At 35.8% G+C, this 16884-nt stretch overlaps 1 protein-coding gene across 3 annotated transcripts; it reads left to right on the top strand.

The window, feature by feature from the left end:
- Nucleotides 1–54: 54 nt before the first annotated feature.
- LOC111148972 (THAP domain containing 6) lies at nucleotides 55–16435 on the top strand. Of its 3 annotated transcripts, none has more exons than XM_022505827.1 (5): nucleotides 55–114; nucleotides 992–1094; nucleotides 2254–2461; nucleotides 8570–8695; nucleotides 15430–16435. In XM_022505827.1, exons 2-5 carry the CDS (start codon nucleotides 1015–1017, stop codon nucleotides 15682–15684), a joined length of 669 nt encoding a protein of 222 aa, XP_022361535.1. In that variant the 5' UTR covers nucleotides 55–114; nucleotides 992–1014; the 3' UTR covers nucleotides 15685–16435. The 3 variants fall into 3 exon arrangements, with proteins under 3 accessions (XP_022361535.1, XP_022361536.1, XP_022361537.1); XM_022505828.1 differs by lacking the exon at nucleotides 55–114 and adding an exon at nucleotides 483–535; XM_022505829.1 differs by lacking the exon at nucleotides 55–114 and having other exon boundaries at nucleotides 882–1094.
- Nucleotides 16436–16884: the final 449 nt, after the last annotated feature.

The following is a 16884-nucleotide window of genomic DNA, read 5'->3' as shown; positions in this document are numbered from 1 at the left end:
GGCCGAGCACGTGACGCGGGGCAGCCGGATTTCCGGTTCCCGGGACGACGGGGCGGAAGTGAAGGGAAGCGCAATCTTTGTCGTCGACGTTAGTCGCTGACTTCGCCGCTAACGGTAATAACTCTTAGGTTGCTTCTTCTCCCCCTCCCACCCTCGATCGCCACTCGCCCAAACCTTGGGCGTGGTTCGGGGCGAGGTGGACCGTAGCGGCGCGGAGACGCCCGGTAGCCCCCTGAAAAAAGGGACGCTCTCCGGCCGCCTCCGCACTTGTGACAGGGCGGCCCCTCCCTTTCTCCCTGCGGCGGCCCGGAGCCTCGAGAAAGGGGCGGAGCTCCGCAGGCCCCTGGGCTCTGGGCGGGCACCTGCGCAGGCTGTCGCTGCTCGCCGGCCCTCGACCTGTTGCTGCTTTTACTCGTCCTTCATTCCTTCAAACTATGCGTTGACGTTTACTGTTTACCAGTTACCAGTTAAGCATGGGGCCAAAAAGTGAGAAAAAACACACGCCCCACCATGCCCTCCTGGAACTCACGGGCTGGTGAAGGAGAGAGACATTAATCAGAGAATCACTGTAGCAAGATTGCGACTTTGAGAAGTGCCGGGAAGAAGTGTTTGTTCGAGGAGAGCTAGTGCTAGATGGGCTCTGATTTCATCTGAGCGTCAAGGAAGGCTTCCCTGGGGAAGCAACACGAAGCCAAAAGATGAGGAGGAGTGAGTGAGTGTGCAAAGGCCTTGTGACCTGGTGCCTGCAAGAAGCCACGAAAGGGAAATGTACAAGACCGCGCGGGATAGAGCCAGACCCCTCGGAGGGCGGAGTGCGATACGCTTTGCCTTATAAAGGGCCAAGCCCCTGGAAAATTTTTAAAGCTGCCAGAAAATATTTGGCTTTGGCTTTCTAGCGAGATTTCACAGTACCTAACACATGCTGGGAAAAGTAAATATGTTGCCCTTAGCTTGGAAGTTACTAACTCTTACCGTTTTAATTTTCTTTCAGTTCTGTTATGAGTTGCTAAAATCATGGTGAAATGTTGCTCGGCCATTGGATGTGCTTCGCGCTGTTTGCCCAATTCCAAGTTAAAAGGACTGACATTTCACGTGTAAGATTTTGCTGTAGTTAAGCCAAGTACTTTTGACGGTTATAAAAAGCCAATGACAGTTCCACTTAAATCTTCAGCTTTGATCTGTAGTTCCCAAATCTGTAAATCGCTTTTTTAGCTAAGTTTGAAGTGACAGGGATCTATTTACATTTTTATAATTTAGTTGAAAAGTTTAAGATACCTGCCAAGGTATCTCATTCTTGCTAATGTTATTACTTTGCATTTTAACATACCTTCAAAGAAATTCAGTTTTGTTTACATGGAGTTTACAGTCTGTAGGAAGAAAGGATCTTTGCCCAAATATGTCCTGTCCTTTCTGTTTAGAAGTAGATCTAAAATATAAATTACAAGCTCAGACCAAGGGTTCTTTAGCAGTACTACAGATAAATCAAGATGATCCAGATTTTCTATTTTAAGCCATTCTTCTGACAGCAAAGGAAAGGAATAATAAGGTTTAACAATTATTCATTTGCTAAAGGTTTATTTTGCTGCTTTTGTGTGAGGCACTGTGCTACGTATTAGAGAAAGATCTGTTAACTACTTTGCAAGGTATGAAGAAACAAAAAATGAGTATGTGTACCCTACGTTTTCTAAAAAAGATTTGAATCGGCTTGGAAAACTGAAAAGATACGGTTATTGATTTCCAGATCTCAAAATAGTTCTTATCTCTGGAATTCCAAACAGCAGCAGTTCGTCGCCTCGTTCACTAAGCATTGATAGACCTGTTGTGTATTAAATGCTATACTAAACAACTTTCTGATGCTAACAGAAGAATGAAAATACAAAGTACTCCATTCATCTGGGATAAATTCTGGATATCACTTCACATGGGAAAAGGCACAAGTGGTATTATCATGTATAGATGAAGAAAAACCTCCAGTCATGGGTCTTCCCATATAAGACTGAAATATTCATTGAAACTTTTCTTCTTTATAATATGAAGAAAATTGAAATAGGGGCCATATGTCTGCAGCATGATTAATAGAAAAATCTATTAAAACTGAAAGTTCTGAAAGCATGATTCATAAGGGCTTCCTGAATATTCCATTTCTCAAGAATAATAACAAACTCTTCAATGAGCCAATTTAGTCACAGCCTTAATTCAAGTATCTATCAGTAGTGTTCCAATTTTAAAATACTTGCTGTATTTTTTTTCTAGATTCCCCACAGATGAAAACGTCAAAAGAAAATGGGTATTAGCAATGAAAAGGCTTGATGTAAATGCTGCAGGCATTTGGGAGCCTAAAAAAGGAGATGTGTTGTGTTCAAGGCACTTTAAGAAGACAGATTTTGACAGAAGTGCTCCAAATATTAAACTGAAACCTGGAGTCATACCTTCTATCTTTGATTCCCCGTCTCACTTACAGGTTTGTTTATGAGACACTGCTTACCATCATTACTCATTTTTTATGGTACTATTGAAGAACCTTTACTACTGAGGCTAAGATTTTTAATTGTTTGCTTGTTCCTCTGAAGTCCATTTTTGAGTTTTTACTGCTTCAGCTTTTATAACATATAGTAGGAATATTTTACCAGTAGCCACTCAGAAATATTTGTATGTTCCTAAGATCTGGTGAAGGAGACTGACTTAGGAGTTAACATAATTCAGGATTTGTATCTAAACAATGGAGGAAAATAAGAGGGTTGAACTGAAGTTCCAAGTTGCCAGTCCTCCTCACACTGGAGCAAAAGTCAAGAGCAGAGCCACTAACAGGACCAAAGTATACTTTTAGAGCCACATACATTCAAGCTTAAAGCCTAGGTAGAACTAAAAAGAAGAAGAGCAAAAGAGATGAGAACAGGAGAATGAAAGGAGAGAAAAGGTAAGAAAAAGAAAATAAAAGGATTGTATAAGTAAAATCTAGTTGAATTTTGTGTTTTTTCTCAGTGGTATTAGTGTTATAGATTGACTGCCTTGCCTTCAGTATCTCTCTTAATATGTGGTAAAGTGGTTCTAGAAACCATAGAGTAACTGATTCCAGCGTAGAAAATTCAGGGAGAGCCTGTGGGTCCTGGAACAACAGTAATGAACTTCCATCGAAATTACCTCCTTCCCAAAACATGGAAACAGGAAGTACAGATGGTCTTTGTCTTACAATTTTTCCACTTTATGATGATGCAAAAGCAGTATCCATTCAGTAGAAACCATACTTTGAATTTTTAATTTTCATCTTTTTCCGGGCTAATGATATGCAGTATACACTACCATACTCCTATGATGCTGGGCAGGGGGAATGAGCTGCAGCCACGTGGCCACAAGGGTAAACAACCAATACACTAACAACTGTTCTGTACCTCTACAACCAGTCTGTTTTCCAGTTTCAGTACAGTATTCAGTAATCACATGAGATATCAACACTTCATTATAAAATAGGCTTGGGACACCTAGGGGCTCAGTTGGTTAAGTGTCCAACTCTTCTGCTCATGTCATGATCTCAGGGTCTTGAGATCGAGCCGTGTGTTAGACTCCATGCTGGGCATGGAGCCTGCTTAAGAGTCTCCTCCTCCCTCTCCCCTTCCTCTCTGCTCTCACTCTTGCTCTCTCTCTCTAAAAAAACATAAAATAAAAAATAAAAGAGTCTTTGTGTTAGATCACTTTGCTCAACTGAAGGCTACTGTAAGTGTTGTGAGCATATGTTTATGGTAAGTGAGGCTAACTATTATATTCAGTAGGTTAGGTGTATCAAATGCCTTTTCAATTTACAATATTTTAAATTTCCATAACCCCATCATAAGGTAAGGAAGATCTATAATGCACAAGTATGCCTGCTCCTATATGGTGTTGACCACTATACCCGTCTTTACTGGGTCATCTTCCAGTGCTTGCGTGATCAAGTAGAGACTGCCTCACTCTCTCCCGTGTTGACACCTGTACAATATCATGTGTACAATTTGTTGGCACGGTTTTTCTTGCTTTTCTAGCTTTAATGTTGAGAATCTTAAGAAATGCATAATCAAATAAACCATAATACTAACTTCCAAAAACTATATCCTTATAACAAAGTTTTTCATTATGGGAAATTAAATGATGCAAGCAAAAAGACAATAGAAATTAACAATCATCGGGGCACCCAACTGGCTTAGTTGGTAGAGCATGTGACTCTTAATCTCAGGGTCCTGAGTTCAAGGCCCATATTGGGCGTGGAACCTACTGTTTAAAAAAAAAAGTACAAAAAAATTAACAATAGTCATATAATCCAGAGGTAATAACTTTTAACACTTCAATGTGTATCTTTCCAGTCATTTGTTTATGTATGTTTGTATATAAATTCATCTATATATATTCTTACAAAAATATAATTACACTATAGGTTTGAACCTGGAACAACAGAGTTTGAATGCATGGGTCCCCTTATACACAGATTTTTTTTTCAATAAATAAATACAGTACTATAAATGTATTTTTTTCTTCCTTAGGATTTTAATAACATTTTCTCTAGTTTACTTTATGGTAAGAATACAGCATAGAAGACATATGCAAAATATGTGTTAGTCAAGTATTTGTGTTGTCAGTAAGGCTTCCAGTCTACAAACTAGTAGGTAGTTAAGTTTTGGGAGAGTCAAAAATTATACACAGATTTTCAACTATGCGGGGGAGTTGGTGCCCTTAACCCTGCATTGTTCGAGAATCAACTGTATATCCTTTTCTTAATTTGCTTCCATCTGTCTGTCTCTCTCTCTCTCTCTTTTTCATCCCAGCATTTATATAGTGTTTACTATGTGCCAAGCACTATTCTAAGCACCTTATTTGTAAACTCATTTAGTCCTCTTAACAACCATGTGAAATAAATACTATTATTATTCTCATTGTACTACTTGAAGAAACATAGGTCCAGAGAGCTGAAATACTTTCCCCAGGGTTACATAGCTATTAAATGGCAGAGGCTGGATTAGAACCCAGTCATTTTGGCTCCAGAGTCCACTGTGAACTACTGCTTTCCATGATACTAAATATTTTTCCATAACAATGGCTTTCAGACTTTAGTCTACATAAGAATTATCCAAGGAGCTTGTTTAAAATGGGAAACCGGGGCATCTGCATGGCTCAGTATACTGAGCAACCTACTCCTGGTTTTGGCTCAGGTCATGATCTCTGGGTCATGAGATCGAGCCCTGCGTAGGGCTCCATGCTCAGCAAAGAGTCTACTTGAAGATTCTCTCCCTCTGCCACTCCCCCTGCTCACACTCTCTCCCTCTAAAATACATAAATCTTTAAAAAATAAAGTGGACAATCCTGTTGCCCAGAGAATTCGATTCACTAAGTTTGGGCTAGAGTCCAGAAAGCTGCACATTTTAACAAGCATCCCACTCAATTGTGTTGCACATCTACAGATGATAACTTTTAACAGAAACATAGAGACCTCAGTTTTTTGTTTTGTTTTTTTAAGATTTTATTTGTTTATTTGACAGAGATCACAAGTAGGCTGAGAGGCAGGCAGAGAGAAAGGGGGAAGCAGGCTCCCCAGGTGGGACTCGATCCCAGGACCCTGGGATCATGACCTGAGCTGAAGTCAGAGGCTTTAACCCACTGAGTCACCCAGGCGCCCCTAGACATCAGTTTTTTAAACTAAACTTTATACTAAAATAGACATATGGAAAGTGCACACATCATAAGTGTACCTAGCAATAAGTTGTCATAAAGTGAATTAAATCCCTTTAAACCAAGATATAAAATATTAACCATCACCCCAGAAGCCTCCTTCATGCTCTTTTCCAGTCACTATACCTCCAAAGGTAAATAGTATCCTGACTTTTATCACTGTTATATAAAGTCAATATGTCCTCTGACTTCTTTAGCTCAACATTTTGTATGTGTGATTCATCCATGTTTAGTATGTGATAGTAGTCCATTTATTTTTTTGCCATATAGTATTCTATTATCTAAATAAACTATAATTATGCCTTTCTACTGTTGATAAACATTTAGGTTGTTCTCACTTTAGGTCTGTTATGAATGATGCAGCTATGAGTGTTTTTGTCCATGCCCTTGGGTACATGTAGTTTCACATTTCTGCAAAGTGTACATACAATTTTCTTAGAAATGCAACTGCTGGGTCCTAGGGATCTGTATGTTCAGCTCGAGCAGATACTGCCATCGTTTTCCAAAGTGGTTTTGCCAATTTGTAGTCTCACCATCTGCATATAAATGTTCTCTGGTTCTATATCCCTGTCAGTACCTGGTGGTATCAGTTTTACGAAACATATTTAGTGACCATGTAGCAATTGATTTATGTGTGAACAATAGTTTATGGAACCAATTACTATTGTATGTAGGTTATCATCACTTACTATTCTAAACAGTGCTGTGATAAACATTATTCTAGCCAAATCTTTTTACATATCCTTATTGTCTCAAACTAAATTCCCAGAAATAAAATTTTGCATCAAAGGTTACACACATTCTAAAACACTTTGCTTTTGATACAGATCCCCACCGGCCCACCAGAAAGCTTGTACCAATCTATTCCCTAATTACCTTTGCATGAAAGTATCCATCCACCCTAGTCCTCAGAGTAAGTTGTGTTTTTAACCTTTGCTAAAATTGATTGGCAAAAATGACATTTTGTTGTAATTTATTTTTGGATCTTGGTCTCTGCATTTATTAGACATTTCTATTTTTTAATTTGTGAGTTACTTATTGAGGACCTTTTCTATTTTCATCTTTTTCTAAATTACGTGTAAAAACACTACATATTGAAGATACAGATTATTTAACTGACCTCTGAGTTGCAGTTACTTTTTGTTGTTTTTAGTACAATTATCAGGTTGGTTTGGGTTTTTTGTTTTGTTTAAAATTCAGATGTCTCTTTTAAATAGTCAATTCTATATTTTCTATTGAATTTTCAGCCTCTAGCCTTCCCCACCTTAAGATAATATAAATATTCCCTATTTTTTTCTACTGCCTAAGGATTTTCATTTTTACATAAATTTTCAGTGCTAGAATTTCAACATGACTTATTTTATAGAAAGGATATAACTTTTTCTTAATTAGTTCATTTTTACATGATTTAGAGCTTTTGTTTAGTTTTTTTTTAAGATTTTATTTATTTATTTGAGAGAGAAAGAGGGAGAACACAGAGAGTGAGAGGGAGAAGCAGACTCCCTGCCAAGCACAGAGCCCAATGTAGGGCTTGATCCCAGGATCCCGAGATCATGACATGAACCAAAGGCAGATGCTTAAGCAACTGAGCCACCCAGGCACCCCGATAGCCTTTCTTCACTTATTTTTTTTTTTTTTGAAGATTTTATTTGAGAAGAGAAAGAGAATGGGTGCGCATGCACACGCATGAGAGGTGGGGGGAGGGGCAGAGAGAGAGAGAAGCAGACTCCCTGCTGAGCACAGAGCCAGAGGCTCTCAACCTCACAACTCAGAGGTTGTGATCTCACAACCCTGAGATCATGACCTGAGCTAAAACCAAAAGCTGGATGCTTAACCAACTGAGCCACCCAGGTGCCCCAGGTTTTCTCCACTTATTTAGACTGCCTTTTTTTTCCTAAAACCTTTTACCCACCTGATCTATTTCTAGATTTTTCTGTCTCATCTTTGAGAGAGTAGCACACTATATTAACTGTTATTAATGAGTAATATATCTTTAAGAAGTGATAGGACATATTCTTTCTCAACAGCACTCTTATTTTTTTAGGAAAATTTGTTTCTAGGTGAACTAAAGTTCACCCCTAAAAGGTTATTTTCAGGAAGTTCCTTTGAACTAATCCCAGAGATTAAACTCATACTTTGTTGCTGTGTTATATGTAGACCAGTATTGCCTGTAAAAAGATTTTATATATATTTTTAAAAGGCAGTATTGGTCTATGCACTACAGAATACCATATAATGCATCCTAGTTCGTATGCTAGAATACCAGCTCTAGTCTCCTAGTGGCCTATAAGAAGAATAGAATACATTGGGTCACCGGGATTGCACTGTCAATATGTTTTCTTAAAATTCATGCTCTCTGTTAAGGAGAAGCAAAACTTTTTTCAGCAATAGCTATGAAAAGAATGTTTCTCTTGAGACCTCTTAAAGGAGACATTGCCTGACTTAGTGGACAAGACTTCAGTAACATCCTTAAAACAAACATGAGAGCCATTTCATATTAAAAATGCTGTCTTTTATATAAGCTGAGTTCATACTATCAGAAAACAATTTAAAATAAAATTTGAGAGTGAACTTAAGCACTTAAGACCAAATCTGCCTCTCCGTACCTGCCTCTCTCTTGACCTGGGGTTGGGGATGGGGAGAGGGGTTATCTAGGTTATTTGGAGGATTGTATGAATGGCAAATTATTTTTTAATAAACAGTAGTTTGTATTTTAAAAAAAAACTAATCTCAAAGGAATTTAAAATTTACTGAGTTTTCCAAGCAGTTTCCATGAAAAGAAATATTGTATTCCACTACACAAAGTTAAGAAGGAATAAAAATTTTAAAAAGGACAGAAGTATCTACAATGATTTTTATTAACTCTACTTAACAGGAGAAAAGAGAAAAACTTCATTGTAGAAAAAACTTCACCCTCAAAACCCTTCCAGTCACAAACCACAATCACCAGCTTGTTGGTGCTTCCTCATGTACTGAAGAATTCCAATCCCAGTTCATTTTTGTAAGTAAATTACTTACTGACCTAATGCTGATATTTTTAATATGTCTTCTCCATTAGGATTAGAGTAGAAATGTAGGTGTTTGAAATATAGATATAAATACAGATATGATGTCCAAAAATAATGCTTCCCAGGGCCATTATAATTTTTATATATGATGTAGTAATAATATAGAAGTAGTTAATCCTTTGGTTACACTTTAGTTGAAAGAATGCCTTCACAGAGCTTTATTTACCAAGAAAAACGCAATAATTAATTTCTCCCTTTAGGTACTGTACCTTCTAAATGGAAATATCTAATGACCTCTTTAGGTTTTCTTAGAAAAGTCCTACACATACAGAGTTTTCAGGCTTGCATTACTATTCATCTCATTGAGTATTCATGTTAGAGCCAGACCTAGAGCCCAGATCTGTAACTTTATAATAATTCTTGAAATCAGATAGTGTTTGTCTTCCAACTTTGTTATTTTTTCAAAGTTGTTTTGAATATTCTGGATCTTTTGCATTTTCATGTGAATTTTAAAATCGTTTTGTAACGAGTTCTACAAAAATTTCTGCTGGAATTTTAACTAGGATTCCATTTGGAAAGAATTGACATCTTAATGAAACTATTTTAAGTCCTTGAATCTGTGAACTCATTGTATCTCTACAGTTATTTAGGTCTTTAACTTCTCTCTGCAATATTTTGTAGTTTTCTACATACCCATCTTTCACTTTATCAGATTTATCCCTAATGTTGTATGCAGTTGGATGCTATTATAAATGGTGTTTTGTTTTGTTTTTACTGATAGTATATGATAGTTGATTTTTGTACATGGATCTTCTATTTGGCAAACTTGCTAAGCTCATATATTAATTATAAAAGCTTTTTTATAGAGGCTGTTAGATTTTCTACATAATCATCTTGTCTGTCATTGAAGTTTTAATTCTTCCTTTCCAAAACAGTGGTCTTTTCTTTTTCTTGCTTTATTGCACTGCTTTGAACTTCCAGAGCTATGCCGAATAGAAGTATTGAGAGCTGTTCTCCAGGCTTTGCCCCTGATTTTAGAAGGCAGGCATTCAGTCTTTTGCCACTAAATATGATGTTAACTGTAGGTTTTTTATAAATGCCTTTTATCAGGTTGAGGAAGTGCCTTTCTATTCCTAGTTTGGTGAGAATTTTTATCAGAAGTGAATATTAGTTTTGTCAAATGCTTTTTCTATATCTATTTAGATTATGTGGCTTTCTTTTATAGTTTTTTAATATGATTAGTTATATCAATTCATGTTTGAATATTAAACCAGCCTCAGATTAAACCTTACCTCATGGTGTGTTACCACTTTTATATATTGTTGGATTAGATTTATTAAAATTTTGTTCAGAATCTTTCTGTGTATGTATAGTCGGGATATTGCCTATAGTTTTCTTTCTATGTAATGTCTTTGTCTGGTTTTAGAATCAGAATAATGCTGACCTCAGTGAATAAGTTATAAAATATTGCCTGCTTTTTTTATTTTTCTAGATGATTTGGTAAAGATTTGTTATTATTTCTTCCATAAGTATTTGATAGAATACCCTAGTAAAACTATCTGGGCCTGAAGTGGGAAAATTTTTTTGGTAGCTTGTGTCTTCCAAGGGCTTTGTCCATTTTATCTCAGTTGTCAAGTTTATTATTTTAAAATTGTTCATAATATTTGCTTATTATCCTTTTATCATATGTAGAATCTGTAGTGATATTATCTGTCCCATTTCTGATATTGGCAATTTGTTTCTGTTCTCTTTTATTGCTGATCAGTCTGCCTAGAGATTTATCAGTTTTATTGTCCTGGGGCACCTGGGTGGCTCAGTCAGTTAAGCATCTGCCTTTGGTTCAGGTCATGATCCCAGGGTCCTGGGATCAAAGCCCACATCCATCAGGCTCCCTGCTTAGAGGAAAACCTGCTTCTCCCTCTCCCACTCCCACTGCTTGTATTCCCTCTCTCAATGTCTCTCTCTCTCTGTCAAATAAATAAATAAAAATCTTTAAAAATAAAATCTTTTTTATTGATCTTATCAAAGAACTAGGTTTCATTAATATTCTTGCTTTTTTGTTTTTGTTTTTTACTTCAATGATTTCCATTCATCTTTATTATTTTCTTTTTTCTACTTCCATAAAACTTGTTCATCTTTTTCTAGTTTCTTAAAATGAAAGTTAAGGTCATTGAGTTGAGGCTTGTTTCTTTGTAATATAGGCATTTAGTGATATTAATTTCTTCCTAAGTATTGCTTTAGAAACCCTCCAGAAATTAAATGTGTTCATTTTCATTTAGTTCAGAATACTTCTGAATTCCATTTTGATTTGTTCTTTGACCCATGAATTATTTAGAGGTGTGTGCCATATGGTTTCCAAAAATTGGGGAATTTTCCACATATCTTTCTATTAATTTCTAATTTAATTCTATTCTAGTTAGAGAATATATGTTGTATGGCTTGAAATCCTTTTCAATTTATTGAGACTTATATTCTAGAATATGGTCTAATGTTCTGTGTGCATTTGCAAAGAATGTACATTCTGCTGATGTTGGCCAAAATGTTTTAGAAATGTCCATTAAGTCAAACTGTTTATAGTGTTATTCAAGAGTTTTCATCCCTACTAAACTTCTGTTTGTTCTGTTTTTGAGAGAGGAATGTAATCTTCTGGTAATGTTCTAATTCTCCTTGAAGTTGTCAGTTTTTACTTGTTATGTTTTATAGCACTGTTATTGGGTACTAAATATTTAGGATTATTATGTCTGGATAATTTAACCCCTTTATTATTAGGAAATAACTTTCTTTATCCCTTATAATGTTCTTTTGCTCTGAAATCTATTTTATCTGATAGCAGTATACCCACTTTCATTTTCTTTATCATCAGTGTTATATATTGGTATACAGATCGTTCCCAACTTATGATGGTTCGACGCATGATTTTTCAACTTTACAATGATGCAAAATCAATAGACATTTAATAGAAACCATATTTCAAGGTTTTTTTTTTTCAATTTAACTAGATTGTATTTTAAAATGTCAGACAAGAATTACTCATAAACAATGAAAAGACAACTACTTGCCTCTTACAAAGCATACATTGATTCATATTATATCTTTAATAAACTATAAACATTTTTTTAAAATATTTTATTTATTTATTTGACAGAGAGAGATCACAAGTAGACAGAGAGGCAGTCAGAGAGAGAGAGAGATGGGAAAGCAGGATCCCCACTGAGCAGAGAGCCGGATGTGGGGCTCGATCCCAGGACCCTGGGATCATGACCTGAGCCAAAGGCAGAGGCTTTAACCTACTGAGCCACCCAGGTGCCCCTAAACTATAAACATTTTGATGTTAGGAATCATTTCATATGCAGTGGTGCTAAATAAATAATTAAGTTCTTTTTAACTTAACTTGAATATTATTACCAGAAAAGGATTGTAAATAACTGTATTCTTTAGAAAATATATGTGAAAGATTATCTTATTTATTTCAAAATATAAATCTAAATTATGCAACAATTGAAACAAATTACACCATGATCCATTGTTGTAGTTAATGAAATGACATTCTTTAGTGAATATGGGTCTCTCATATTGACAGTACACTTACTATTTCAAGTTTTTAATTTTCATCTTTTTCTGGGCCAGCGATATGTGGTATATATACTCTTATGATGTTGGGCAATGGCAGCAAGTCACACAGCTTCCAATCAGCTACATGATCACAGGGGTGAACAATCAAGACACTTAGAACCATTCTGTGCCCATACAACCATTGTTTTTCACTTCCAATAACAGTATTCAGTAAGTTACATGAGATATTCAACACTTTATTATAAAATAGGCCTTGTGAAACCCATCATAAGTGGAGGTAGATCTGTATCTTTTTCTGCTCTTTTACTTTGAACCTATTTGGTGTGTTTGGACTGCATATTTTTTTAGGTAAGTTATATTTTTGGGTCTTGATTTTTTTTTTTTTACTCTAATCTGATAATTTCAGCCTTTTACTTGGGTTATTTAGACCATTTACACCTAATGTGTTTATTGATATTATTTGGTTTAATTAAATCTGTTGTCTTATTTGTCTCTTACTTGTTCCATTTGCTCTTTGTTCCCATTTTCTTCTTTTTCAGCCTTTTTTTGGGTTAATTGAATTTTTTTGGTTCCATTTTATATTCTTTTTTTTTTTTTTGACTCATTAGCTGTAACTTTTTGTTTTGTTTTAGTGGTTGCTTTTGAGTCTATAGCATTCATCTTTAAAATATCAAAGGCTATATCCAACTGATATTTCACTTAACACATATTATAAGAATCTTAAAATAGTCACTTTCATTTCCCTTCTCCCAATATTTGTGTTACTGCTATCATACATTTCACTTTTATATAGACTATAAACCCCACACTGCATTGTTCTAATTTTTGTTTTAACAATAAATTATCTTTTAAAGAGATATAAAATAATAAGAAAAAAATCTTATACCTTACCCATGTAGCGGCCATTGCCAGGGCTTTTCATTCCTATATTTCCCTGTGGTTCCATTCTGTCTGAAAGACTTTAACATTTGGTGATGAATTCTTTCAGCTTTTATATTTCTGAAAAAAATCATTATTTAGTCTCTGTTTTTGAAAGATCTTTTCATTAGGTATAAAATCCTAGGTTGATAGTTTTGGAGATTCTTTTGTTTGTTTTTAGTTCTTCAGAGATGTTGCTCCACTGTATCCTCACAAGCTTTGTTTTTAATGCAAAATCTGTCATCTTTATCCTCTATATATCTAATGTTTCTTTTTTTCTTTGCTTTTAAGGTTTTTTCTTTCCCAGTGGTTTGAATAATTTGATTATGATGTACCTTAGTTTAGTTTTCTTCATATTTCTCATGCTTGGGATGAGAAATGTGCTTGAGCTTCTTTATCTGTGGGTTTATAGTTTTCATCAGACTTGGAGAAATTTTGGCCAAGATTTCTTCAGATATTTCATTCTACCTCAACCTTTCTTTTCATTCCTTCAGGGATTCTGACTGCATGTATATTAGGCTATATGAGTCACACTACCACTTACTAATGCTGTCCTAATTTTTTTTTTTTTTTCTGGTTCTGTTTTTCAGTATTCCCTTTTCTCTCTGCAGTCTATTCTGGATAGTTCATATTGCTGAATCCTCACCTTCACTAATCTGCCCTTAATTCCCTCCAATGTATTTTTCACCTCACACATTGTTGATTTTATCTCTAGATGTTCTATTTCATTCCTTTTTATATCTTATGTGTCTCAAAAATAACTTTTTGAATATACAGAATACAATTTTAATAACTTTCTTAATTCCCTTATCTGCTAATTCCAACATCGTGGCAATTCTGGGTTAGTTTCCATTGACTGGTTTATTTCTTATTATGGCTTATGTTCTCCTATTTCTATGCTTACCTGATAAATGTTGTGTGCTGCACATTGTGGATTTTACTTTGCTGGATGCTGGATATTTTTGTACCCTGTGTTCTTGAGCTTTGTTCTGGGATACCACAAAGTTATTTGTAAACAGTTTGATCTTCTCAGGTTTTGTTTGTTAGGCAGGACTAGAAGAGTGTTCCATCTAGGGCTATTTGTTCTCCACCACTGCGGCAAGACCCTTCTGTATACTCTACTCAGTGCCCCATGAATCCTGAAATTTTCTAATCTGGTAGGAGTGGGAATAGCGGCAATGCCCTCTGAACACAGGGTCCTTTCTGGTCATTTTTTCCTCATCCTTGAGCGGTTTTCTACCTGTGTGCACTGAATACTAGAAGGGGAGCCTGTAAGGATCTTCAGAGTTCCCTCTCCTCACTAGTACTTTGTCCTGTGAATGGTAACCACTGTGGTCTTTCTGGATGCTTTGCAAATCTTCTCAGCCTACCGAGCTCCACGGCATTAAAGCTCTCCCAAGGCAGTAAGCTTGGGTGGTCAGCCAGAGGGCTTACCTCTTAGTTTCCCATCCCTCCAGGATTGCTGCCTTCCTTGCCTGATGTCAGTTATCTTTGTAACATTTTTTATGCCTTTTAGCCATATGTGGGGTTTTTTAGATAGGAGTCAATCCAGTCTGTTATTTCATCTTGGCTAGAAGCAAAAGTCCTCTTTACTAATTTTAATATTAAATAAAAACTTTTCAAAATTATTTTATAGTGCCTTTTTAAGATATGTTAGTGTTACTTTCCCTATTTTCAAATGAAAAAAAAGTATACCCAGCAAACATAAACATAGCCATAATAAATATTGAGAGAGCCTAAATTCTCTCTCTTAAAACCCCAAACCAGAGTTCTCTCTAAATATATAACCCTCAGCCCGAGGACCTGCTCCAGTGCTCCTTTTCTGTCATTTCCTTTAACATGAATATCAATATAAAATAAAATAGTTAAAAGTGTAAGAGTTGAAGATTTGTTGGTAGGTAAAACATAAACATAGCAGCACCACAGCTAGGGAACAAAAGCTGGGTAGTCATTACAAGTGTCATGTTCATAGCAGATACTTACCCCCAATGAGCAGTGCTTCCCCTCCATAGATTCTCTACCCCCATGTCACACCTAGCCTTAGATAAAGGAGGGCGGCTCTGGGCACCCAGAATACCGCTTCTACCCGCATCTTCTTCCTGTGTTCTTTAAACCGCTAAGTATCACCAACTTAAAGATATCTAAGCATTGTAAATGGAAAACAGCTGAGACCTAGCTAAGCTTTTACGTAACTACTTGTCTCTCTGGTTTAATAACTTGGTGTTTATGTTTTTAGGAACATAGCTACAGTGTAATGGACAGTCCAAAGAAACTTAAGCATAAATTAGATCATGTGATCAGCGAGCTAGAGGATACCAAGAAAAGTCTGCGGAATGTTTTAGACCGAGAAAAACGTTTCCAAAAATCATTGAGGAAGACAATCAGGGAATTAAAAGATGAATGTCTCATCAGCCAAGAAACAGCAAATAGACTGGAAGCTTTCTGTTGGGAGTGTTGTCAGGAGAGCATAGAAAGAGACTATATTTCATGAAATAATTCCATGTTCTGTTCTACCTAAAATTAATATTGGTACAGCTTTTTAGAAAATAGTTCTCATTTACCATCATTAAATATTATCCATTATTTAGAGTGCTTCTTTGGCTCTCCCATAGCATAATGCATTTAGTTGTTATCCAAAGGGTTTTTTTGAAGACGTACAGAAATGTGTGCTAGTTATCATGTTTTTGTATGATTTGTGACAATTATGTTTTTATAGACCTAAACTAGTGCCAGGTCACTATCGTAAGATGTTAAGAGATCCACAAGTTTCAACAGGACTTAGGAAATTATATCAAATTAGCCACATTAAGCCATGGTTTTAGGAACTGGACTCTGCTTCAACAGCATCAGATTTTTGGCTTCAAAGGAGTACCTTGACTTATATATGCTTTATGGTAAGTACGTTGAATTACACTTTAAATGTATTTTACTATAAAGCAGAATTCATTTATAACACAAGGCTATCTTGGATCTGATCCAAGTTGCTTTTGTTACTAGTAATACCAAAAGTTGTTGTTGTTGTTGTTTTTTTTTTACATAGCATCCCATAGTCCTGACCCTGAGAATAGCAATGGTACAGATCTGTTGGCTTTTAAAGTTGTTCAGAGCCAGGTTGAGAAGACCTCTGACGAGGTCTCAGTTTTTCAGTATGGTACATCATTCCTCCCTTCTAAGTAGAAATTGATACAAATGTGCATAGGTTTAAAAAGCAAAAAAAAAAAAAAAAAAAAGGTCCTAAATCTGATTTTTAAAGTTTGGTCGTGGACAGTTGTTCTGAACATTTTGTTTCATTATAAAGGAGTGTCTTCAAACTCTAGATGCTAGAACTACGTGGACATTTTTAATGCTCCTTTGTATTTTACAGAAAGTAACATTGCTGACATTTCTAAAATACAAAATATAGATGAAATCATTAAAAAATAATGATTGTGGCTCTTCCAGTTGCAATAGGATTTGGAGAAAGGGTTAGAATATTTTCCTGTAATTAGGAGAGTCTACTGTCCAAAGACTTTTATTGAAAGCAGCTTTACTTTCTTTACTTTACTTTACTTTAGCAGTAGCTTCTTACTGACTATACAAAAGAAGAACCCTTAGCTATTTTTTGATCCAAGTATCAGAAATTTAGCTTTCCTCCTAATTTCTTATTAAGAACAACTGAAATTAAGAGTCATAAATACTGTGGATTAGATTA

Source organism: Enhydra lutris, unplaced genomic scaffold (assembly GCF_002288905.1).
Source record: "Enhydra lutris kenyoni isolate GAN:26980312 unplaced genomic scaffold, ASM228890v2 scaffoldscaffold21, whole genome shotgun sequence".
Lineage (NCBI taxonomy): Eukaryota > Metazoa > Chordata > Mammalia > Carnivora > Mustelidae > Enhydra > Enhydra lutris.
This window is presented reverse-complemented; position numbering and strand designations above follow the sequence as displayed.